The sequence below is a fragment of the Alexandromys fortis genome, unplaced genomic scaffold, assembly GCF_014885135.2.
Source record: "Alexandromys fortis isolate MF-2015 unplaced genomic scaffold, M_Fortis_MF-2015_v1.1 scaffold_228, whole genome shotgun sequence".
NCBI classification, from domain to species: domain Eukaryota; kingdom Metazoa; phylum Chordata; class Mammalia; order Rodentia; family Cricetidae; genus Alexandromys; species Alexandromys fortis.
Genome location: NW_026068115.1, coordinates 938,116 through 962,564, shown reverse-complemented (window position 1 = coordinate 962,564; position 24,449 = coordinate 938,116). Strand labels below are relative to the sequence as shown.

Below are 24,449 nucleotides of genomic sequence, written 5' to 3'. Positions count from 1 at the left end.
GGAAGCAGAGGCAGGCGGATATCTGTGAGTTGGAGGCCAGCCTGGTCTACAAGAGCTAGTTCCAGGACAGGAACCAAAAGCTAAGGAGAAACCCTGTCTCGAAAATCAAAAAAAAAAAAAGTTTCCATGAAAAAAATTGATATGATACACTTATAGAATATGATGAATTTACTTGATTGTAATGTTATCTTTGAATTGCCACATTTATTCTAAATATTAGGTATAATTAAAATTACTATAATTATGTACACAACTAAAAATTAAAATTCATAGAAAGTAAGTTGAGAGTAAATATTGAATATTCCTAAAAGAAAAAGTAGCAAAAAATGTGTTTGAGCAGTATTGTTCAAAAATTGACCTGGCTTTTCTGGTCAGCGTTGAAAGGCCATTCTGTAAAACCCTTTATTCAAAGCCTCTTTTTCTTATTGGGAGAGGGGAAAAAAGAGATTTCAACCATGCATGATATGGATCTTGAATTTAATTAATTTAATTTAATAAAATAAAAATTTATTTACTGATTTCACATTTAGGAAAGTTCTGATTAAAATCCTTGAATTTGATGCAAATTAAGCTTCCAGGAACTTCTGCTTTACTCTTCTTAATTGTAAACATTAGAAACCTTTATTAGCTTCCCTTGGATTCCCTAGATTTAACTTGAAATAGCTTAAAGTACAAATTTTGTTTCTTTTTGTATGTTTGAATTGTCTGTGTTCTGTACCTTTCAACTTGTGTTTTGAGATCACTGGCCAAAGGATTTTCTTTCACGTCAGTGGTACTGTTCTCACTTTTAGAGGTTGGGGTCAGCTTTTTCTCCTACCACTAAACAAACAAAAAATTAGAAGTAGATAAATAAATAAAATAGTATGTTAGGAATTTGAGCTTCTTTTTCTCACATACCTTCAATTTTGAAGTGAATAAATAAATTAGATATAAAAAAACTCAGGAAATGTTTTTCCATTGGCTTCCTTCTTTACTTTAATTTCCTCCCACCTCTATTGACTGCCCTCCTCTCCTTCATCTCTCCCCTCACTGGCTGCCCTCCTCTCCCCCATCTCCCCCTCCTCCAGCTGCCCTCCTCTGTTTTACTCCCATCTCCCTCTGTTTGTTTTCCCACTGTTTTCTTCTCCATCTCCCTGCCCCCAAAGGAAAATTATCAAGTACTCTGTCAGCTTTTAGGATGCACTAAAAGGCTAATTGTAGTTTTGCATAGTATTTGCATAGTATTTCTTAGATTTTTTTTACCCCCCCCCCCCACTTTGAATTATGAAGATTCTGCCTCGTCTCTCAGTGTTCTGAACTTTCTGGAGACACTATAAAATGAGTTTTACTTTTATCCTTCAGATGGCACTTTTTTGTGGAGATGCATGTCTATGTCTGACTGCTGTTTTCTTCTGCCATTGAAGCAGTGAAAACAAAGTGTTTGACTTAGCAAAGGATGTTTGTTGTAGGATTACCTGCACCCCTTCTTCAAGGCCCAGATTTAGAGTGACACAGTCAAGCCTTCTCTTGATTAACAGGCCTAGATAAAGTCATTAAATTTAGTCTTCAAAGTTTTACTCCCAGATAGTAGTCTATACTGGGCATTATAGATATAAAACTTGACTGCATTTTAAAGAGAATATCTCAGTGCTGGAATTATTTCCTCTTTCTTCACAGTGGGGAAGATTTCCTTGATGGATTTTCTAGGCAGAGGTAAGACTTTCCACTAAGTGAGATGAACCTAGAGTGGACCAAGGTGAACCCTGAGTTCATTTCTGACTTCTTTTGTTTCATCTTGCCTTGGCTGTTGTCTCCTGGTGGGCAGGCTCTGTGGCTGCTTCTTTCCTGTTCCTGTACAGCTGGCTGTTTAATATATGCATAACTGAAAAGATTGTGTGGCTATCCCCCTTTTTATTCCTCCCTCCCCAGTTTCTATTTCTTCCCACATGAAATATCATATATTTGTTAGAAGGAAAAGCATTTTGGAAATTGCCTGTTTCATAAATTGTCTGCTGACACAAAGGCATTGAATTTTTGTCTCATTTATTTTGAAAACTTTGCTACCAAACTCACCTTAGTCAATGAGCTCTGTGTTGTCTCCAATAAGTTATGTGTTGGATATATTGATTGGGAGAGATTTTAGAAAACCCATCTGGGATTTATAATGTCAGCAGTGTTTTGATTATGAAAAGAGTTGGAACCTGGGGACATGGAACCAGGTGGTGAATGTCCTAAAGCCAGTGGTGACATGGTGGACTGGTTCCCTCCTGGGATCTAGTTCATGCCCTGCACTTTAACTGCAGTGACTGGATACTATAGATTCACTTTTTTTTTTCTCATTAAAATTTAAAAAAAATCAGACTGTACATAAAAAGATTTGTGAAAATATAAACTTGGGAATTGATCTAGAGAACTGGCACACATTCCTCCCAACCCCCACTTTTGCAATGAGGTCGTTTACATTTCATCAGCTCCCCTGCCTTTCCAAGATCCCCTTTTATGTGGCAGGAATGGAGGCTGAGCCGAGGCTGGCTGACTGAAAGAGCTCGTGTGGGGAATAAAACAGTGCAGTTGACATCTACAGACTGCGCTCCTAGCCAGACATGGCTTTTGAGAGAAAAGGGAGTTGGTCTCCAGTCATTGATTGTTTCCCCTAGTAAAATTAGTGTTGGAAGATTCTGAAATACTCTGTAATAACTAAGAAGGTTCAAAAAATATTCAAATCAGGTTTTGCTCTCCCTCCCTTAGAGAGTGGTCTTTCCATATTTGAATAAATGTGTTTTTCTCTGGACAAAGAGGATAAAGTAACTGAATATTTATATATGATGAAAGGATCAGTATGCAGAAAATTGGTTTATTTTGGCAACTTTTCTTTACAGAGAACATTGCTTGTTTCCCCTCTTTCTTGTCGCCCCCTCCCCATACTCAGAAGTAGATATTTTAGTTCTGATTGAAATCATGTGATTATATGTATCCAGATAGACGCTCAGTTTTTTCCTTTGACAGCACACCACCATCTTGTTTGACATAAATTGAAATATCAAACACTTGTGGCATCACAAACTCAAGAAGCATACGGTAATATGCAAACATGTGACTGCATTTTCTTATATCCCCTCTCCCCTTATCTCCCCTGCCCTACTACATTTTTGGATGAAAAGGAAAGCTTGTGGGAGGTGGGTTATATTTAGCCTATAGTGGTCATTTCCATATTTGTTCTACTATTATTTGATAGATAAGTTCATGGTTGGTCATTACTCTTGACCTAAGAAAGTGGTAAGTAGTTTTTATATTGTAGTGAGTAATAAGTTGGGCATATTCAATTCTTTTGACTCTGCTGTAGAGCACAATGCTTTCTAGTAGCCATGGGGGTCCTTTCTTTCAAAACTCTTTGAGGCCTTTTGCCAGTACAACTCCAGCATAGAGCAGAGAAGTGCTATTTGCACCTGAAACTTTTGAGGAGTAAAAGATGACTGTCTTTGTAGCTGCTGATGTTGGCAATGAGTGAGCAAATGGTACTGACTTTTAAATTAAATTGACATATGCTTTCTGGTATTATTTGGAAAAGAAGGAATTGTTTACTTTATAATGCCGTGGGAGTTTTGTATGTGGATAATGTATTTTATAATTACATTAAAATGAATGTTTTATACAGTGTCTTTCCAAGCATTTGTGAGACAATAATATATACTGAGAAATTGTTCCTTTTATGATGCTTTATTTTAGCCACACACTACTAGTTTAAAACCGTAGTAGGTAGACTGCTGAATGCCACATAGAATGTCCAATTGATAAGTAATGTTCTCAGAACATGCAGATACTCTTAGCTTTCATTATTCTTAACATGCCTTAACAGTTCATGCCTTAACAGTGCTGCTATATATGTAGACCCAGTCCAAGATGATATTAAAATTAGGATATATGCTCAATTGAATTTTGTTGGTAGAATACGCTCTGGCACAACAAGTCAATGTGCTTTCTGCTTCACTGAGTGGATTATTAAATTGATGCGATTTAATTCTTGAATGATAGAACTGGTTTTAAAAATAAATGAAGCAAGAAGCATCAATTCAGTTAGCATTGATAATTCATTATTGGTGAGAAAAGCACTACATTTGTAAACTGATCTTTAATTTATCACTTGGATTAGTATTTGCAACAGGCAGGTTTGTTCAAAATTGAACCAGCTTCCAATAACCTCCACCCCCCAAAAAAATGTGTAATTCATTTTGTCTTGAGGTTGGGATTTTAAATTAGTTAGAAAGAAAATCAAATTCATGAAAGGAGTACTTTTTAAAAATTTATAACACTGGTCAGTGACCTTATGATTGAACTCCAACTGTGAGCTGTCCAAGCCTGTGGTCAGATTAAGTCAAGATGTAGAAAAGTCTATGAAGAATAGTTAATTACTTGTATATATAGTTAGCTGTGTGCATATATGTGTATATAAAATGTGTCTGTTAGGAAAAGTTTCCCACCCTGTATTGTGCTACATGTTCCAATGTTCTTGTTTTAATGTAAGAACATTGTCTTTTATAAATAAAATTTTGAGATGCCACTCCTTCCTGTACCTTTGTCCTGAATAAGTGCTTGCCATGATGTGCCTCGGCATTTGTAAAAACATTTATTCAAACTTATAGTTTGCTTTGGATTTTCATAAGTTACAAACAGGTGTTTCTAATTATAATAATGATTTACTACAAACAATGGTCACAGTTTGATTTCCAAAATTAATTTATGCCACAAATAACAAACTTCTTGATACAGCAACTAAATGAAGTTTTAAACTCTAAAAATGAAGTTAAGAATGTTCATAAACAATTATCTTCAAGTTGGCTTTCTGTTTTGCTATAATTTGGCTTATTGATGCTGAGAAGCATTGTCTAATCCCGGTCCCCTCTGTTCCTAGGTAACAGTCAAAAACAGTGCCAGCAATAGCGGCCCTGCCAGGCCAAACCCATGTGGCTCAGTGTTATTCACTCTGATCCATATGGTCAGGCTGGAGATGGTCCCTGGAGGGGTGTTAACACTCGGCAACCCAAGCACCTCCCTCCCTTCGGAGCTTTCCTGCATGGCTCCTGCTGCTTGCCCATGTGTGATTCTTGATTAATTTTTCATTTTTAATGAAGTTTGATCATGTTTATTATTTCTCATGATTGACTGCCTGGTACTCCTCCTGTGTAATTGATAAAACACATACTTCTTCATCTGGTCTCTTTCTTTCTTTAGGGTAAAGTTGCTAGATGGTGTTCTGTGATTAATATTAGATTTATTGGTCCCATTGGATGTATAAATTATCTCTCTTTCTCTTCACAGGAAGTTCTGCAGACTTTGACCAAGTTTTGTTTCCCCTTCTATGTGGACAGGTAGTGTCAGATTTTCAAACTTTATTATTAAAAATAAAAATGGTATCAATAAACCTGCTATAGAAAATAAAAGCCATGCCATTCTTAACATTCTGTCTGTTAAGCCATGGTTTAAAGTGTCTATGCCACGGAGAGTTCCAGCGTTCTCCTTTCCTGGGAACTTTATTAACACCATCAAAAAGTTTAAAGCTTAGAACTACATGTTAAATAGTTTGTGAGATGTATTTTGTGCAGCATTAATCTTTTTTGTTTGCTTTGTTTTGTTTGTTTGTTTTTCGAGACGGGGTTTCTCTGTAGCTTTGGAGTCTGTCCTGGAAGTAGCTCTTGTTCCTTTGAACTCACAGAGATCTCCCTTTCTCTGCCTCCCCAGTGCTGGGATTAAAGGCATCTACCACTACCACCCAGCAGGCATTACATTTTTTATTTTGGTTATCAGACTTAAACCATGATTAAGAATGGTTGGTGTTTAAACCATGATTAAGAATGTTGGATTTGTATTTAAGTATTAATATATTTGACTTAAACAAGTGATACATGAACACCTGGCCTTGTAGTTTGTTTTCCCTTGGTTTCAACTTCAAATTTAAATAGATATGAACCTATCTTGTTTAGAAGAATTTTACTGCTTACAAGATATGTTACTAGATAGTAACATTCATTTGGTTTAGGTGACCAGAGGTAGTGTTTCTGGGGAATCAGCGTTTTCTATAGGCACGAATATTAAAACATACACAAACTTCTAAACAACCCTTAGTATTCTTATCATAGGAAGTGATTAATGGGAAAGGTTCGACTATAAGAACTCCAGGATAACTGAAATGCTGTGAGGCTTGTTTTATTTTGTTTGTTAAATAATCCATTGCATGGTAGCAGCAATTTTTTAAACTTGATTTTACTTTTTTAATTTTAACCTATTAATGTTAGTAAAATGGCAAGGTGGTGAGTTTTCTCTTATTTGTAAGAACTGTTTGCTGTGGCTTTCATGCCAGTGAAGCATTGTTTTTATGATCATGTATTTGTCCATTTTCTTGTTGTCTCTTTTCAGTTTTCTTGGGAAATTGAACTGGGACTGTAAAAAGCTTTCTGTTTTGTTTGTTTGTTTTAATTCTACTTTTAGTGTTAGAGATATTAGAAAATGAGCAAATTATGACTAATAAATTTCAGAAAACAGTCCCAAGAAAGCTGTGTAAAATGTCCATCTTCAGGAATATTCTATCATGTATCTTTCACATCCACAAATGAGGCATGATCTAAAGGATTTGAGTCGTTTAGAATACATGCAGGTAGTATTCTACTGAGTTCTTTTCTAGATGTTAACACCAGTATCCTGGTCTATAGGATAAATCTAAGAATGGTGTGGGATGAGATGGTAGCTGAAGGGTTTTGAGTTCTAAAGCACTCTGGAATGCCGCCAGCCACTTAGCATCAGTGCGCTCCCTGGTTCTCACATGCTGTTTTTAAGCCAATCAGCCATTGCTGTGCTTTTAGACTCAGAGTTTTTAAAACCTGGTACCAGAATGTGTTAGTAGCTTGTGGGTGCTCAGAACAGAATAGCTTTGATTTTTAAGAGGATCTGTCTTTGTAATGAGAATCTCTTCTCTCCTCCTTATCCTATTGCTTCTAAAACATAGCAAGAACTCTAGGGTGTTGTTGAGAGATTTCAGTGCAAATTTTATATTTATATGTATGTATCAGCATGTATTGAATTTCTAGCCAATTAAGAACTATATTACAAATTATAAAAAGATATTTATAAAAATTAAAAAAGCTAAATGCTCAACAAAATATATAAGAAAACATTTTGACAAGATTGCTTGTTAGAGTAGTGATCTATTTTGGATAAGTGTTTTTTAATTGGCTTTGTAAACTAATATTAGTTAATGACCCACCCTGATGCAGTATGCACGCACACATGAATATAACATACACCTCTCATTTTCACTGCACACACCACCCTGCTTGTCTGTGCATCTGGATAATTATGTTCTTAAAGAAAATAAAAGTAGAACTCCTTCAGGGGTAATTCTGAAGCAACCCTCACCTTGTTACCTGTAGTGTTGGATGCTTCTTTATTGCTACTGGAAAAATATTTTTCTTGTAAAACACATTTTTGCAAATCACTCATACCAATGGTGTTCTTTATTTTTTCTTTTGCAACATTATGTAGATTGTTCAGTGTGTAATATTTTGTCTTCATATTGTATTATATTCCTTAGGGTAACTTTAGCTCATGCCACAAACATGTAACAAAGAAGATCCCACTTTATTTGGGAGACCATATTTTCTCTTCTTTTGTTCCTTTTAGGCAGACTTACTTCAATATAGAAGAGATCGTCACAATTAGACTCCTTTATGAGAAATTGAGAGGTTTTAATGTCAGGATTTTTTTAAACTAATTGTTCACACTCTCAAATAGATGAGCCCAGATTCTGAGGCCCACAAGTTTCCCCAGGTGGGTCTGTAGAACTGTTTGACTTAGTGAGTAGACAAGTGTGGGAGATGAGCAGTGCCCCAGGTGACTGCACTCCAAACGGAAGGCTTCCTCATCTGAGGATCTGTGCTTTTCTACCCTAAGGAACAGTCATACAGCTTTCTGACATTCTAGTCTGCAACAGGAGTGGAACTTTCACAGTCATCATCAAATCACCCATCAGCACTGATGTCTTGCCATCTCTTGTTCTGTTTTAAGGTTGTTCTTTTGGAAGCTAAGACTTACCAAAAGTAATAATGCTAGTAGCTGTGCAGAAGAGAGTCTGTCTCACGTATTAACTCGTTTTATTTTATCTGATGTAAGAGATAAGAGCAAGTACGTGTTCTTCATTTGGAACTGTGAGTGTGGAGGAATTATGACTTACCTAGGTCCCGTTAGGCTTATAGCCTGTCCTAGGTTTCATCTTCCTAGTAGATCACCTTCTGGTTAAAGACTAGTCACTAAAACCAGAGAAATCAAGGGATGGAGGAAAGGAAAGAAAATTAGCTTTGAATATCTAATGAATTCTAGTCAGTGTACCACCCTGACTGGTTATATCCTCCATTACTCTTTCAGCAATGGCCAGGCAATAGGTATGAAAGCAAAGATTTACCCAGGATAGCTCCCATTATGTTGGGTTATATGCAGAATATAGAAATGGTCTCAGGTTTAGATCAAGATGTTCAGTAAAGGCATTTTAAACACTGTTTGAAAGGATTGGTAGGTAACTGAAGATTACTATGCTCAGAGAGAACTTGTTATGGTAGGTGAGATTTGTGTTTTGTCTGCCAGGCCAGCAAGAAGTAGGTAAGTGGAGAAGTGAACCTAACACTTCATATGCACACAGAGCAAAGCAGAGGAGAAAACCCTGAGTGAGCCTGGAGATGTTCAGCCAGAGCAGATGGAGCCTACTGGGGAGACTGCTGTGTACTGTGAAAGATTGGGTTCTGGCCACAGGAGTCTCTGAAAATGTGTGGGAGAGGCCTCCATGGTCTGAGAGTACAGCATCTCCCTCAGACTTCCCCTTTTACAGAAAAAAGTCAAGATCCACAGAAGAGTAAAGGCCCTGCCTATCATTACCACAGTTCCAATATTGGGAAGGAACTCCTTTTCAGTCCAGAGTTCTTGCAGTCCGTTGGGGATAGAAGTAGTAAAGTAAGCATTAAGTCCCTGTATTGTCTCAGAAAAGGTTCCCTGTTATTGATGAAAGCACTTCCCAGAGTGAATGAGAGACACACCCCATTCAATGCTGTGATTGCCTCTTGTTGCACATGATGCTGACAGCAGTGTCAGTGAGTCAGAATGCCTGTGATGATTCACTGGATGCCGGGAAGCTTTTCTTCCTCTTCCTCCTTTGCATAGCCTTATTCAGAACTTAAATCAGTTTCACTGAGTTCCTGTGAATACACCAGTACTCACTAATGATAGATGTACAAAATGAAATGACACGGTTACATGATTTTAGATGCAGCCACAGATGCAAAGGGGCTCAGATGTTACTTGGCACTTTAGCTTGTGTCTGGCATCTACTGGGCACTGGGCACTGTTCTTTCCTTATGCTGAAATGTAGGAATTTGTAGTGCTGTAGTGCTCAGTATTCTGTATGTGGGCAGCAGAAGCCCAGGTAGGTTCAGTAATGTGTTCAAGGTTCTGCCTCCAGTGTGTGTAGGGAACTGCTTTTCAAGCCCCTCTTTTTATTGCGGCAACCTCTGGTTCTCTCTTTCTCACCCCTCCCCTCCCCTCGTCCTCCCTCCATCCCTCCCTCCCTCCCTCCCTCCCTCTCTCCCTCCCTCCTTCCCTCTTTTTCTCTCTCTCTGCTTTATCATACTGCTGCCATTAGGTAACACAGCACAAAGTAATATACTTAGAAAATAATGTAGATATTGTAGAAAAGTAGAAAATTTAGATACCTGAAAAAAAATGGCTCCGACACAGATAGAGAATTGTCTGAGTTAGTGCATCAGTATAAATCTTCCCATACTTCTGTTGTTGCTCCATATATTCATTATGCTAGACTTCAGTTCTTTGTTTAATGTAAATGACGGGTTCAGCTGTGGCTCATGTCATTTCCACAGCATCAGGGTGTGTAGTGACCTGTTGAGGTGTAGGCTTCCTTTTGGTGCTCCCCTTGACTTGTGTCCGTTCTGTAGAACTGGGACACTCTCTACTATTCTTCCAGTTTTGATAAGTTTAAATTCTGTGGTTATTGATAATTTACTTCATCAGGCTTAGGTAGAAAAGATCGGGGGAGATCTTTGTTCTTTCTTAGAAATGTCTGGTATTTTCTTGAGCAGATAAGGGCTATGCTGTTTCTAACAGTCTGCAGCTTACTGCCTGAGAGTGTTGTTTTCAATGTTTGACTGAGCAGGGATGGTAAGAAGCTTGTGATTCCGGCAAATGCAAAGTGTATTCATGGAAAAAAGTTTTGTGGTTCTTGGTCCGTAAGGATGGGAGATACAGTTTGATAAAAGCTTGGCCTTTGCCCAGCTGGCCACAAACTCTCAAGGGCAGGATAATTTGGCAGTAAACAGTTCTTCAGATGATTGTTAGTAAGCTATAGTAAGCAGGGATGACAGTGTTTTAGTTCCAGACATGCACTTTATAACAGTCATGGCCATTGTTGTTGTGTAGTTCCTATGTGCTAGATTTTAAATATTCTTTATATTATTGATTTATAATTCTTAAAACCACTTTGTAGTGTGAGGATTGATTTTACAGAAGAGATCAGAGAGGTATAGTAACTTGTATGTTACCACCACAGCTTGTAAGTAGAAGAACTAGTATTACACAAAGCACATCTCTTACAATTTTTTTTCTTTTTCCAGTGTCATTCTCAGTGGCTTAAAAATAACTTCTCCCTTCCCAAAGCAGTACCTAACACTGACTCTTCCCACCTAATTAATGTTGGGTTCTTTAGTTCTTGAAAGAGTTATCTGTACCCATCAGCTCATTCCTCGGCTCCTTTTAGCCTCTCTTGCTTTTGTCTTTCAGCTACAACTGTTCCTATCAAGGCCACCTCCTTATCATTCACAGTGATAGATAGACATATTCCCTTCTCATCTTGATGCATCAGAACAGGTGACCTTCTTTCCTCTGTTCTGCCTGGTCCTTCTCTCTTTCCTTTAATGGTTCTTTTTCCATCTGCTGTCTCTGGTAGTTCTTCTGTGAATGAGTTTTGGATGATTGTTTGCCTCTCTGGACTCTTTTCCTAGGTTGACCTCATCATTTCTGGAGTGTTCAGCACCACCCGTATTCAGATGACTTCTGAATTTATGCTTCCAACTCAAACATTCCCGTGGATTTGTTACCTAGTGTGCTGTACTTAACATCTTTTAGATATTTGAGATGAATGCTTTTCTTTTGATGAGAAGTATTCAGTGCCCTCTCATTACTCCAAATACCCCATACCCACCCAAAAGAGCAAATGCCTTATCATGACTTGTGTATGAGGTATTCTGCATGGCCTGGTGCTCACTTTTATGTAGCAACTCATGTGGTCCTACTGTTCATGTCTTGTGCTTTATTTAGGTGCTCCTGGTATCCTTTTCATTCCTGCATGTGCCCAACTCCTTTCAACCCCCATGGTCTTTGCATAGCTTTTTCCTTTGCTAGAAATAATCAGTTTCTTGTGCCTGGTGTGACCATTCCATCTTATTCTTTGAATCAATGTTGTCATTCCTGAGAAACTGCTGTCCAATTAGGTAATCAGCCATGTGAGTTGCAAGATCTCTGTTTTTGTTGTTCAGCATGTGTTTCCAGCACATACTATATCACCTTGTGTAGTTACAATTCAGTGTTCAAAATGAGTAAGCTTACTGATATGTAAAAAAATCTCATTTCTTATCGAAAGACTTGACTCAAACCTCAAACTTCATGCTGTTTTTGTGCCAAACCTATAAGCAACGTCACTATTAAACAAAGTAAGGTAAGAAGCTTGAATAGCTGACAAGCATTTAGAGAGTAGCATGAAGGTTAGTATGGGCTTAGTTCTTGATCTATTCCCTAGTTTTGTATTCTCATTCAACTGTACCTAAGTATTTAAGGGTAATCAGTATCCTGGTCTTGGTCAACTGCACTTATTTCTGTAGGTACTCAAATGTGCTGTCTGGAGCTTAATGAGAAGCACAGTCTATTTGCGTTCTTCTCATAGTTTTGTTCCTTAACCTGAGGTGAGATTTCTAGAGGAGGGCTGGGCTTGTGTTTAGAGCAGCATGGCAGGATGGAAAGGACATTGAACCAGAAGTTGGCTTGGATTTTTGCCCTAGTCCTAGTTTGAAAAACAAAACAAAACCCTAAGCCTCAGTTTTCCCACCCATAAAACAAGAAAATTGGATCACATGATTCCTATGGTTCCTTTTGCTTTAACCATTGTGAAATAGCTGGTTCTTGTAGAAATTATGGTTGCTGATATTAAAGGAAATAAACTGTAGCCTTTGAAGAAACAGACCCCAGTCATTTTTAAATGAAAAATAGTGAAGGCTCCCATAGCTAGTGGAGTGAGTGATACATTCCTTCGAGATTCAGAATCCTTCAAGTTAACCTCTGTTTGACTGCCCCATGACAGGCTTAGTTTATTGGACATTGTCCAAGGAGAGAAAAAAAATGAGTCAACCGCTTTTGTGTTTTTGATGACCTGACTTCAACCCCTCTAGGAACTAAAAAGGTGACTCAATTGAGAATAATAAGTGTCTTCTTCTAAACTGCAACATCCCAAAAAGAATCATTCATTTTAATGCAAACTTGAATCACTTGGTCCCCCAGAGGACTACTCTTATAGAAAGAAATGAGGCAAAATAACTACTTGTGCTCAGGTGTTAGGAAGCTGAGTTGGTCAGGCAGACTCTAAATTATAACCTTTCTGTGAATTTTATCTTCAATCAGTTGGTAGCAGCTTGTCTCCTACCTTTTATTAAAGACTGGCCTTTTAAAAATAAATGTTTATCCCACTGGTTCTCAAAGCATTCTTGGGGTTGAGTGATAGCTTCTTTTAATTATTCCATGTGAAGAAATTGAAGCTCTGAAAACTAGTTTTAAGAAACTTGCTAAGAGTCAGGTTGAGCTGTGCTTTGCACCAAGCCAGTGAGCAAAGAGTCTTTTTTTTTTTTTTTGAGCTTCAACTGTAGTTATGCATGTTTTTCTAAAAAAATTATTTTTAATGATAGTATGAAGAATTGGACACCGATGGCAGTCACGTTGCAGATCAAGTCATTGTCATACAGGATCCTTCCTAGGAATCATCCAGCCCTATCTTCTCTAGTTTTCATTTTGCACATTTGAAGACTAAAGTCAAACCCAAAGCAAAATAATGAATCACATTCAGTTGGATCACATAGTAACATCTCACAGAAGCATGACCTTATTTGTGTCTTGGATTTAGAACACCTGTTGCCTTAAGTATTTTAATAAAAGCAGACTTCTCCCCCCACCAAGGCTCACTTTTCTCCTGGATCACTTTAATTATGAGCAGGAATCCTGCTCCTCACAATCTTCAGTTCTCAACCTTGTTAAAATTAATCATGTAATCCCCCTTAAAACACAGTAGTAAATCACCATAGTAACACAGTGTCCAAGCTTTATAGATAAAACATAACAGCCATAAGAAGGTAGCATTTGGTGTCCCCTTGACAGCTCTATAACTTTTATGGAAATGTGTTCCTTCCCCTGGCTGTAAGGTGGGAGATAGCATTTCTTGCACCTGCTTTATTACCACATTATTTTGAAATTGCCGCTTTGTTTTTGTTCACCTTCCTAGTTAAATAAGGAGAGTGGAACACTTCCTTGTTTTTTGGAGCCATTTTCCTGTGCTTGAAGCACTCTCCAAGGGATAGAATTGTTTCCTTAAATATAACGAGGCAAGGTCCTTGACCATTGTGCTGGGATACCTTGAAAATCTGTTTAATTTTACTTTTCTTTTGTGATTTGTATAAGGGAACATTAGAAAGAAAGTCTAATCTATATTTGAAATTTTAATTCATAGCCTACCCAAAGACAATAAAATTCTGCCTTTGGCAAAGGCTTGTTAAGAATGATTTTTCATTTCTACTGACAATTGGAACTTTAACATCAGTTTGACTATTTTAGCAAGTTAGTATCTTATCAACTCAAGCACACTTTATGAAATATAGTAAATGATACATACACATTGTTGAATTCCTTGGGTTAATTCACTATCAAATTCTAAACATTATGTTACTGTAAACTGACCTATTAGAATTTTAAATGTTTACATTTTTAAAAGTGTGAGATATAGGATAACTGGTAAACTAATAAAAATTGTGCATTTTGAAGCATTTTGTAACTTTTAAGAGTTTTAATTGAAGAGATTTAGATTAATATGCTTTAAAATTATTTATTAGACAATTTCTACTCTTACTTTTATGTGTAGTTAGTTTATTTTGTACTAATACAAGGGTTTTTTGGCTTTTTAATCACTTGAAACATTGCTTTAATTTTTAGTTCCTTGAACAAGCTTAACATTTTGGCATTCCTGCCCTCTAAGATAGTAAATATGTTCTTCAAAGTTCAGAAAGTATCAAAGACTTAGGAATTCATAGCCCTGCCCCTTTTTCTTTCCGTTGTTCTCATGGCACTCACTGAATCTGAGTGAGTTCCCTAGCTACTCTTGAGTGTCCTTTTCTGTAAAATGGGAACATTACTGAAATTCCAAAATTATTGTGAGAACAAATGAAATGGTGCCATTAGATATTTGAATAACCGTAGCTGGTGCGTGGTAGAAATTGAATGCCATTGATGACAGTGAGCTGGTGTTGTGGTCCTTGGAGTCACAGAGATGATTAGGAAACAGGCTTTTGCCGCTCACCTTGTTGTGCTTTCTTCCTTTATACACTAGAAGTATAGAGTGCTTCTATGGCCCATTGACCTAACTACCTGAAGCCCAGCCTCAGTCAGGGGCGTTGGAAATTGTTGATGGTTTTGATTTCTCATAGTCATTAGAATTGGCTCCTTTCTCTCCTTTTCTTCCTCTCCTTCCTCTTTCCTCTCCATTTCCTCCCCCCCCTCCCCTATCCTTGCTTCCTCCTGTCTTCCCTCCCTTTCATTTCCCTTTACTTTCTTATCTGCTCTCTTGAAGTGTGTAAATCCTAAGCTCATTTATAAAGGTTCACAAAGGAAATGTAGCAGGCTCAATGACTTGCGGCGATTAGATACATCATCTGGAAACTGAGCACACATTCATTTTCTCCCTTTGTTCTGTCTTCACTGCAGCCTCACAGTTAGCCAAGTTGGCCAGCACTTCACTTTCGTGCTCACTGACATTGACAGCAAACAGAGATTTGGGTTCTGCCGCTTATCTTCAGGGGCCAAGAGCTGCTTCTGTATCTTAAGGTAAGAGAGAAGGGCTTCAGTTGTCAGCTTTTGCACAGTCCTTCTGTAATTAAGTTTTCCAGCTGTTGTTTTGGTGTCCTATCTGTTCCCCACAAGTCACTGATCTTGAGGAGAAGGACTTTGCGGTGTTGTTCTTGCACTTGAAGTCCTGCAGATAATCATATTTATTTATTTGCATCACATCCCTTGGGTGGGAAGGGCCCCAATGCTCCTGAGTGGTATGCGGAAACTGGAGAGTCAGCAGGGCTTCAGTCCCTCCTGCTGTTATCTGGAGCTGTCAGAAATTAGTCTGTTAGGCTTCCCTGTGGACATTTTGTGTATGTAAGATTATTAATAAAGTATGTGTCTAGTTCAGGACAGCCTACAGACGCTGATTGTATGCTCCTTGGAGTAGCAGCCTTGCCCTCTTTGAGTCAATGTCTGAATAACTTCCTAACCTGGCTGCCCTTGTAGAAGTTCCAGAAAAGTGCATAAGTGTGAGAAGATATCTTTAGGACTGCCGAAATCCCCTTGCACACCAGAGCCATACTTGCTTAATGCTCTGTTTCCTCCTGCCAGAGGGGTAAGACATTCTGGGGTGGGAGGATGTGTGGAAATCCGATTTTGGAGCTGTTGGCTCTCTGGCCTCCTGCTGGGCGCCTCCTGAGGGGGAGGTAAAAGGCATCCCACACACTCTCCTCTCCATCTGCCTCTCTTAAGTAGGTGTTGGGGGGCCTGCCTCCTTTCTCTATCTGCTGTGGAGCAACCGTGCAGGCAGCAGGGAGGTGCCCATGACAAAACCCGGGCCCCTGTGTTTGGGCCTGGCCAGGGGTAAAAGGCCAGGCCGACTGTAGAGTCCAGAAAGGATGGTTCTCTGCTCTAATAGTCTCTGCACTTTGTTCATCTTCTCAGCCAGTAAAAGACCTTCCCAACATAACTCACTCCCCAAAGCCATACTAGGAGAAAAGGGCCCAGCTGATGAAATTCCTTCACTCTTGTCAGTGTGGACCACAGTTCTGCATTTTTCTAACACAGATCTCAGCATTTTCCTTCCTAGCTGATGAGGTCAACTCCCTTCATCACCAAGCTTAGCATTTCTGGATTGGGCACCAGATGCCTGCTGCACAGAGCCCCCAGGAGGGGTAGGGAGGCTGCTTTGGAGCAGTGACTGTGTGCAGCTGTTCTTGAGTAGCCATTGCTGTGTACTGTCTGCTCAAAAGCTAGACTTGGGTAGTAGTGGTTGTTTACTTCTGACTGGGTATACATCTTTCTCTTTATTTATTTTTAATTTTGATTTTATTTTTTATTTAGAGGACATCATTTTCTCTTCCATTCCTAGCTGTTGTATTTCAGCCTTGACCAAGATACTGCATATCTACATTGTACATTTGAAGGAGTGAGAACTTAGTCCTGGTGGCTGACTTTGGTAGAAAGGATTGTCCTGGGTTGGTTGTGGTGGTGCACACCTTGATCCCAGCAGAAGCAGGTAGATCTCTGAGTTTGAGGTCAGCCTGGTATACATCCTGAGCTCCAAGCCAGCCAAGGCTACATAGTGAGACCTTGTATCAAAACAAAAACAAGCAAACGAAAGGTTTATTCCTTATATATTGGGGAGTTACTTTTTTTCTTTTCAATTTGGATCTGTGTGTGTGTTTACATATGTGTGTTTTTGTGTGCACATCCAAGCACTCTGGCACTATAATATTCATTAGCAAATTTCTGGGAATGAGAAACCACTTATTTAAAAATGTGAATTTAATGGGCTAACTGTGTAGCTTAGTGTTGCAGGGCTTGCCTAAATGCATAGACTCTATGTTTGATCCCCAGCACTACCACCAAAAATGAACAAATAAGTATATAAATAAATTCATACTCCTTTGTTTCTACTGTTCAATTTTATAAGTTCAGCAGGGATTTTGTGTCTGTGAGAAGACAAGTGTGGTGGCTAGTGGTTGTCAGCTTGACTACATCTGAAAATAACTCCCAAATGGCTAGACATACCTTTGAGGGATTCTTAATTAAATCATTTGGGGTAGGAAGAGACACTTTCAATCCTATTTTTAAGGTGAAAAGACACAATTTTGATCTGGCCACACCTTCTGCTAAAAAGCCCAGATAAAGGAAGCTCTCTTTGTCTATTTACCCCCACTGTTTATTCCTTCACTGGCCTGAGAGTCTACTTCTACAGGATTCTGGCATATATTGAAGACCAGGTGAGACATGCAGCCTCGTAGACAGAACAACCACTGGATTCTTAGACCTGCTGTTGGTCGACAGCCATTGTTGGACTAGTTGGACCACAGCTTGTAAGCCATTCTAACAAATTCCCTTTCTATTATGTATAAATTCATTCCTTACATTCTGTTTTTCTAGAGAACCCTGTATAATACAGATTGTGGTACCAGGACCATGGTTCTAGAGCAACAGAAGTATAAGGATGAGTTTTTAAAGTATCTGGAATAGACTTTCCAATTTGCCTATATCTGCAGTTACTGAAACCTCTCCTAGGAGCTTGGAGAGTACTGAAAAACAATGATATGAACTCTTTTACAAACTTAAGGAAATGAACGCATTTGATTTTTCTGATTCACCAATTGTGAGAGGCAATAGAGTTGACTCTGTAAATAAAACTTAAAATAATTTGTGAAAGAATAAGTTAAATGATGCTCAGTGATAAAAATTAACTGACTTCTAACATCTCAGAATATGGTGAAAGATAACAATCAAGTTGGTGATAAAATTGACTGGCTCCAAATTTGAATAAACAGTCTAAAGTTTTCTGTGTGTGCCCTAGGAAAGGATCTTTCTCCAGCAGAAAAATTAAACCGAAGCCCTCATTATAAGGTTTGCTGAATTAGAGTGAAAATTCAAATCCCAGCCTTGGAGGGTGTGGGTAGTTAAAGTAAGGGTATTAATTGGTAAAGAATGGGATCCTGTAACTTGGGCTGGAGATACATAAAAGGACCCTAATGAGCTGAGAACTTTGAACCCTCAGATTTTCAAGAGCTTGTCTCATCTGAGGAAGTAGTCTTTTCACCATTAGCAAAAGATGTACTCCCACCCTCTGAAATATTTCCTTTTCCACCCTTGACTCAAGAAATTAATCCTTCCTCATCTGCTAAACCAGCAGTGACGTTCTCTGAAGAAGATGCCAGGCAAGACAATACTGATGTCCTTCAGGGCCCACCAATAGTTTACTCTAGACTCGTGGTTCTTAACCTATGGGTTGCTACCCCTTTGACAAACATCTGTCTCTAGGAATATTTACATCCTGATTCATAACAAAATTACACTTAAGAAGTAGCAATAAAAATGATTTTATGTTTGGAGTCTGCCACAATGGGAGGAACTATATTAAAGGGTCGAAGTATTAGAAAGGTTGAGGACCACTGCTCTAGGCCTGTAAGAAGACTTGAGGCTGAGCAGGTTCCAAGAGGGGAGGTAGAAAGTGTTGTCCATGAGGCGGTATGCAACACTTGTAAAGAGCTTAATGAGTTTGTGAATTGATTCAAGCAGAAGTCTGGAAAATATATTTGGGAATGGACTTTAAGGGTATGAGGTAATGATGAAGGGAATATAAAACTAGATCAGGCTGAGTTTAGATTTTAGGTTTAATACGAAAGCTTGTTTAGTTAAAAAAAAAAATAGGATGCCAAAAGTCTGAATGGTTGGCTGAAACATTTGTCAAAAGATGGGCTACTGAAAAGGAGTTAGAGATGTCTGATGTCCCTTGGCTTATTGTTAATGAGAGGATTTTAAGATTAAGGAAAGCTAGAGTAGGTCCACTGTGGAAAGGGAAGGCCCAGAAGACATGCCCTTTACTAATATAAAATTATGAGAGAGGCACCAGCACATTTGAAGAGTTTTATTATCACCCTTTCCCATGTTCCAGGCCTTAAGGTTGGAGATGCTGCTGCTCAGTTGGATTAATTAAATGTAATGGGTTTAATTGGACCCCAAAGTAGCAGGGGCCAGGTTGCAGTAGTGAATTGCCAAAGGCAAGGTGATCATAGTTATTGCAATGGGCAGCATAGACAAAGCAGTGTTCATAAAGGCCTGACCTGTAATGGTCAGCAAAGGCACCATGGATTTTATGGTGGACATATTTCCAGGCATGAAATAGATAAGAAGCTTATTGTGTTTTTGTTTAATCTATGTAAGTAGAAAAAACATCACACATATGAAAGGCTCTGTTGGATCATGACAAAAAGGAATCTTGGCCTGTGAATGAATTTCCAGACTTGATCCGGTTTGCTGACGCAGAACCCCGTGAATGAAGGGATGGCCAGCTTCCCTTGAAGAGTTTGACTGTTAGCCTTTCTACAGTTCTTCTCTAGAGGGACTGACGGCCTTTTTATAGGGGTAACCATACACTGGGGAAAAGGGAAAAAAAATCAGATTTTCTAGGGTTTTTTGGATACTGAATTAGCACTGGTCCCAGAATATCCCAAGAAACACCTTGGCCCTCCAATGAAAGTAAGAGCTTATGGAGTTTTGGCTGATGTTCTACTCACAGTAGGTTCAGTAGGTTTCTGAACTCACTATGTACTTATTTTCCCAGCCCCAGAAAGTAACTGTGATAGAGATATATTTAGAAGTTGGCAGAATTCTCACATTGGTTCCCTGACCTCCAGAGTGAGGGCTACTATGGTTGGAGAGACCAAATGAAAGACTTTAGAGTTGCCTCTGCCAGGGAAAATAGTAAATCAAAAACAATTTCACATCCCTGGAGCAATTGCTGAAATTAGTACCACCATCAAGGACTTAAAAGATGCAGGGGTGGTGGTTCCCACCACATCTCCCTTTACCTCTCCTGCCTGTCCAGTGCAGAAGTCAGATGGGTCATGAAGAATGACAGTTTACTACCAAGAACTCCATCAATAGTGACTCCAATTGCAGCTGCTGTACCATATGTGGTATGCTTACTTGAGCAGATTAACACATGTCCTGGTGTATGGTATACAGCTATTGATCTAGCTTTTACAGATTAACTCTCCTGCTCTGTGTCATAACTAAATTAGAAGGGATCTTGATTGTCTCACTTCCACAAAATCCCACATTGGTGCACCCCCTCTCTTGACAACCTTATGCTGATTCAACCAAGTGAGGAGAAGGTAGCAACCACTTTGGACTTGTTGGTAACACATTTGCACATCAAAGAATGGGAAATAAATCCAGTCAAAATTGAAGGACCTCAGGGAAATTCTTAGGTGTACAGTGGAGTGTGGCGCATAAGGAAATATTCCTTGTAAGGTGAAGGATAAGTTATTGTACCTGGTTCCTCTTACCTCAAAGAAAGAAGCACAACATTTAGTAGGACTATTTGGATTCTGGAGACAGCACATTCCTCGCTTGCGTGTTACTCTGACCCATACACCAAGTAACTTGGTATATAAAAAGCTGCTAACTTTGTGTAGGACTTGAAACAGTTGACAGCCCTTCAACAGATACAGGCTGCTGTGCAGGCTGGTCTACTGCTTGGACTATTTAATCCAGCAGACACAATGGTACTTAAGGTGTCAGTAGTAGATAGGGATGCTGTTTGGAGTCTTTGGCGGGGCCCCATAGGTGAATCACAGAAGATACCTTTGGGATTTTGGAACATAGCTGTACCATCATCTGCAGACAGCTGTTCTCCCCTAGAGGGACAGCTTTTGGCTTGCTCTTGGGCTTTAATGGAAACTGAATGTTTGACAATGGGCTACCAAGTTACCATGTGACCTGAGTTGCCCACTATGAGCTGGGTATTATCTGAACCACCAAGTCATAAAGTAGGACCTACACAATAGCAGTCTATCATCAAATGGAAATTTTATATATGAGATTGGGCCCATGCATGTCCTGTAGGCACAAGAAAGTTATGTGAAGAAGTTGCCCAAATGCCCATGGTTCCTACTCCCACTACAATGCTGTCTGCTGCCAAGCATGCTCCTGTAACCTCATGGGGTCTTCTCTAAGATCATTTGACCGAAGAAGAGAAGACTAGGGCCAGATTTACTGATGGTTATGTATGTTATGCAGGCACCACCCAGAGTTGTACATCTGCAGCATTGTGACTCCTTTCTGGGACAATCCTGAAAGATACTGGTAAAGAGAAATCTTCACAATGGGCAGAACTTCAGGCAGTATACATGGTCATATTTTTATTTGAAAGGATAAATAGCAAGATTATAATTGTTCACTGTTTAATGTACTGTAGCCAATGGATGAACTGAATGGTCAGAATCTTGGAAAGAACATGACTGGAAAATTGGTGAGAAAGACATCCGAGGAAGAAGTATGTGGTTAGTTCTATAAATGGGTAAAGGACACCACATACTTGTGTCCCATGTAAATGCTCATCAAAATGTGACTTCAACTGAGGAAGAATTCAGTAGTCAAGTAGATAGGATCACCCATTCTCTGCATAGTCAGCCTCTTTACCAGCCATCCCTGTCATTGCCCAATGGGCTCATGAATAAAGTGGCCATGGTGGCAGAGATGGGGTTATGCATGGGCTTGAAAACATGGACTGCCATTCACCAAGACTGACCTGGCTACAGCTTCTGTTGAGTGCTAGATCTACCAACAGAGACCAACATTGAGCCCTAGATATGGCACCATTTTATGGGGTAACCAGCCAGCAACCTGGTAGCAGGTTGACACATTGGACCACTTCCTCAGTAGAAAGGCAGTACTTTGTCCTTACTGGAGTAGATACTTGTTCTGTTTATGGATTTACTTTTATTGCACATAATTTTTTCTCACCAAACTACTACCTGTGGACTTACAGAATGCCTTATCCACTCTCATGGTATTCCACACAGTATTATTTATTTCTAAGCAAGGAACTCAACTTCACAGCAGAGAAGCGTGAGACAGTGGGCACAGGATCATGGAATCCACTGGTCTTACCATGTTCCCACCATCCTAAAACAGCTGGCCTTTTAATTTATTATTAAGTGTATAAGTGTTTGGCCTGCATGTATGTCTGTCTGTGTATCACATGTTGTAGACAGTGCCCAAAAGGCCAGAAGAGGTATTGGAGTCTCTGGAACTGGAGTTACAGACACTGTTGAGGCACCATGTGAGTGCTGGGAATCGAACCCAGATTTTCTGGCAGAATAGTCAGTGCTCTTAACCTCTGAGCCACCTCTCCAGCTCCCAACAGCTGGCCTTTTAAGACACAGTTACAGCACCAGTTATATGACAGCAGCCTGAAGGTCTGGGGCAGGGTTCTCAGAAGGCTTTGCATCCGTCTTTCTCATTGCCAGAATCAATGGGTCCAAGAATCGGGGTGGGAAAGGCAGTGAGTAGTTCCTGTGCCAGTTCCAGTAAGAAAATTGTTGCTTCTTGTTCCTGTGGCCTTAAGTTCTCCTGGCCCAGAAGTTTTGGTTCTAGAGGAGGGAGTGCTCCCACCAAGAGATACAAGAAACATTCCATTGAACTGGAAGGTTAGACTTCCCTTTGGTCTCTTTGGGCTTCTGATACCATTAAGCCAAAAGGCTTAAGAAAGGAATAACAGTGTTAGGAGGTCAGTGATTGATTCAAATTACTGAAGGAAATTGTATTGCTTCTCCATAATGGAGGTAAAGGAGATTATGTCTGGAGTGCAGGAGATACTTTAGAGCTTCTCTTGGTGTTACCATATGCTGTGATTAAAGTCAATGCAAAACTACAACAACCTAATCCATCCAAGATGATAAAGGGCACAGACCCTTCAGGAATGAAGGTAGGGGTCACTCCTTTAGGAGCCAAGACCTACTAAGGTGCTTGCTGAGAGTAGAGGAAATATAGAATAGATAGTAGAGAAGGGCAGTTGTAAATACCAACTAAGGCCAATTGATCCATAGCAGAAAGGGATTATACTTGTTATGAGCATTTCTGTCATATTTTGTTAATAATGTGTTTGTACAGATATTTGTATTTTCTTTCTTCTATTTCTTTATCATGTAATGTAGCATCAATTAAGAGACTACCAGTGGTTATCATATTTAAGTTTGAGATACTTAAAGAATGTCCCTCAAGGGACATTGCCACCTATTCTAAGTTTATAATGCATTTGTGGTTCTAGAAGGGATAATTATATCATATTAGGCATAACTATGGTTATTGTTTTTGGTTGGAAATTAAACATGACATAAGGAAATATGATTATGAGTCAAGTTAATAAGGGGTGGTCTTATAATGGCTATTCTTGGTTGTCAACAAAAACTCAAATGACTGGGCATACGTGTGAGACACTTTTTCTTCATTAAGTCTTTAAAGTAGGGTCCCACTTCTAATCCAGATCTCTGAGGTGGGAAGATGCACTTTTAATCCAGATTGTTTGAGGCAGGAAGATCCACCATTAATCTGAGCTACACTTTTGTTGATAGTCTATATAAAGGACACAGAAGAAGGAAGCTTGCTCTCTCTTCTTTGCTTGCTCTTGTCCTCACTAGCAGGCCCATTCTTTCAGTGGCATTCAATCCAACTTCTTCCGGATTCCGGCATATACTGAAGACCAACTGAGACATCCAACCTCATGGATTGAACAACTATTGGATTCTTTGGACGGCCTGTTGGTGGACAGCCATTGTTGGATTAGCTGGACCACAGCCTGTAAACCACTTAATGAATTCCCTTTCTATGGATATTCATTCTATAAGTTCTATTCCTCTAGAGGTCCCTGTTGTCATTTAGAATTAAACCAGCAGCAATTGTTTTGTTTTCTATCTTGGAACCATGAAGAAAAATTCGGTGGTATAATCCCTTCATTTGCCAGCCTTTAAATGAATGCTTATCTAATTCTTTGAAGGAAGGCCTCCAGACCAGCTAGAGAGATAATGTGCAATAAATAATACATGGAGTGTTCAAAAGGCTGGATGTCTTGTTTCTGTTGACTTGCTAATGCGGAAAGATCACAGTTGTGGTTAGAAATGGTATTTTAAAAATACCTTTATTATACTTATTTATTTTATGTGTGCACATGTGTATATAAATATGGACACAGAGGTCAGAGGGCATCTTGTAGGAATCAGTTCTCTTATTCTACTATGTAGGTTCTAGGAATCAAATGAAAGTCATCAGGCTTGGCACCAAGTGCCTTAACTTGCTGAACCATCTTACCAGTTATTGAAATTCTCTAGGGATGGGTGTGGGTGTGGGTGTGGGGCTGGAAAAATGGTTAAAGTGTGTAATTGCTGTTGCATAGAACCCAGATTCCACTTTTAGTATCCATGTCTGGGGTTCACAAGTACTTATTAGTCTAGCTTCAGGGAGATCTGATATCTATGGTTTTAGAGGATATCTGCATTCATATGCATATATACCCATAAAGAGATACATAC

The 24,449-nt window shown here is 39.2% G+C and overlaps 1 protein-coding gene across 12 annotated transcripts in view; it reads left to right on the top strand.

The window, feature by feature from the left end:
* The window catches only part of Dennd1a (DENN domain containing 1A), a 552,823-nt gene that overhangs the window by 166,820 nt on the left and 361,554 nt on the right, over positions 1 to 24,449 (top strand). For 10 of the 12 annotated variants that reach the window (XM_050124877.1, XM_050124875.1, XM_050124872.1 and 7 more), the window contains 2 exons: positions 5,296 to 5,345; positions 15,040 to 15,159. In XM_050124877.1, coding sequence (XP_049980834.1) covers positions 5,296 to 5,345; positions 15,040 to 15,159 — 170 coding nt within the window. The remainder of the gene's footprint in view (positions 1 to 5,295; positions 5,346 to 15,039; positions 15,160 to 24,449) is intronic. The other 2 variants (XM_050124870.1, XM_050124871.1) reach the window with 2 other exon arrangements.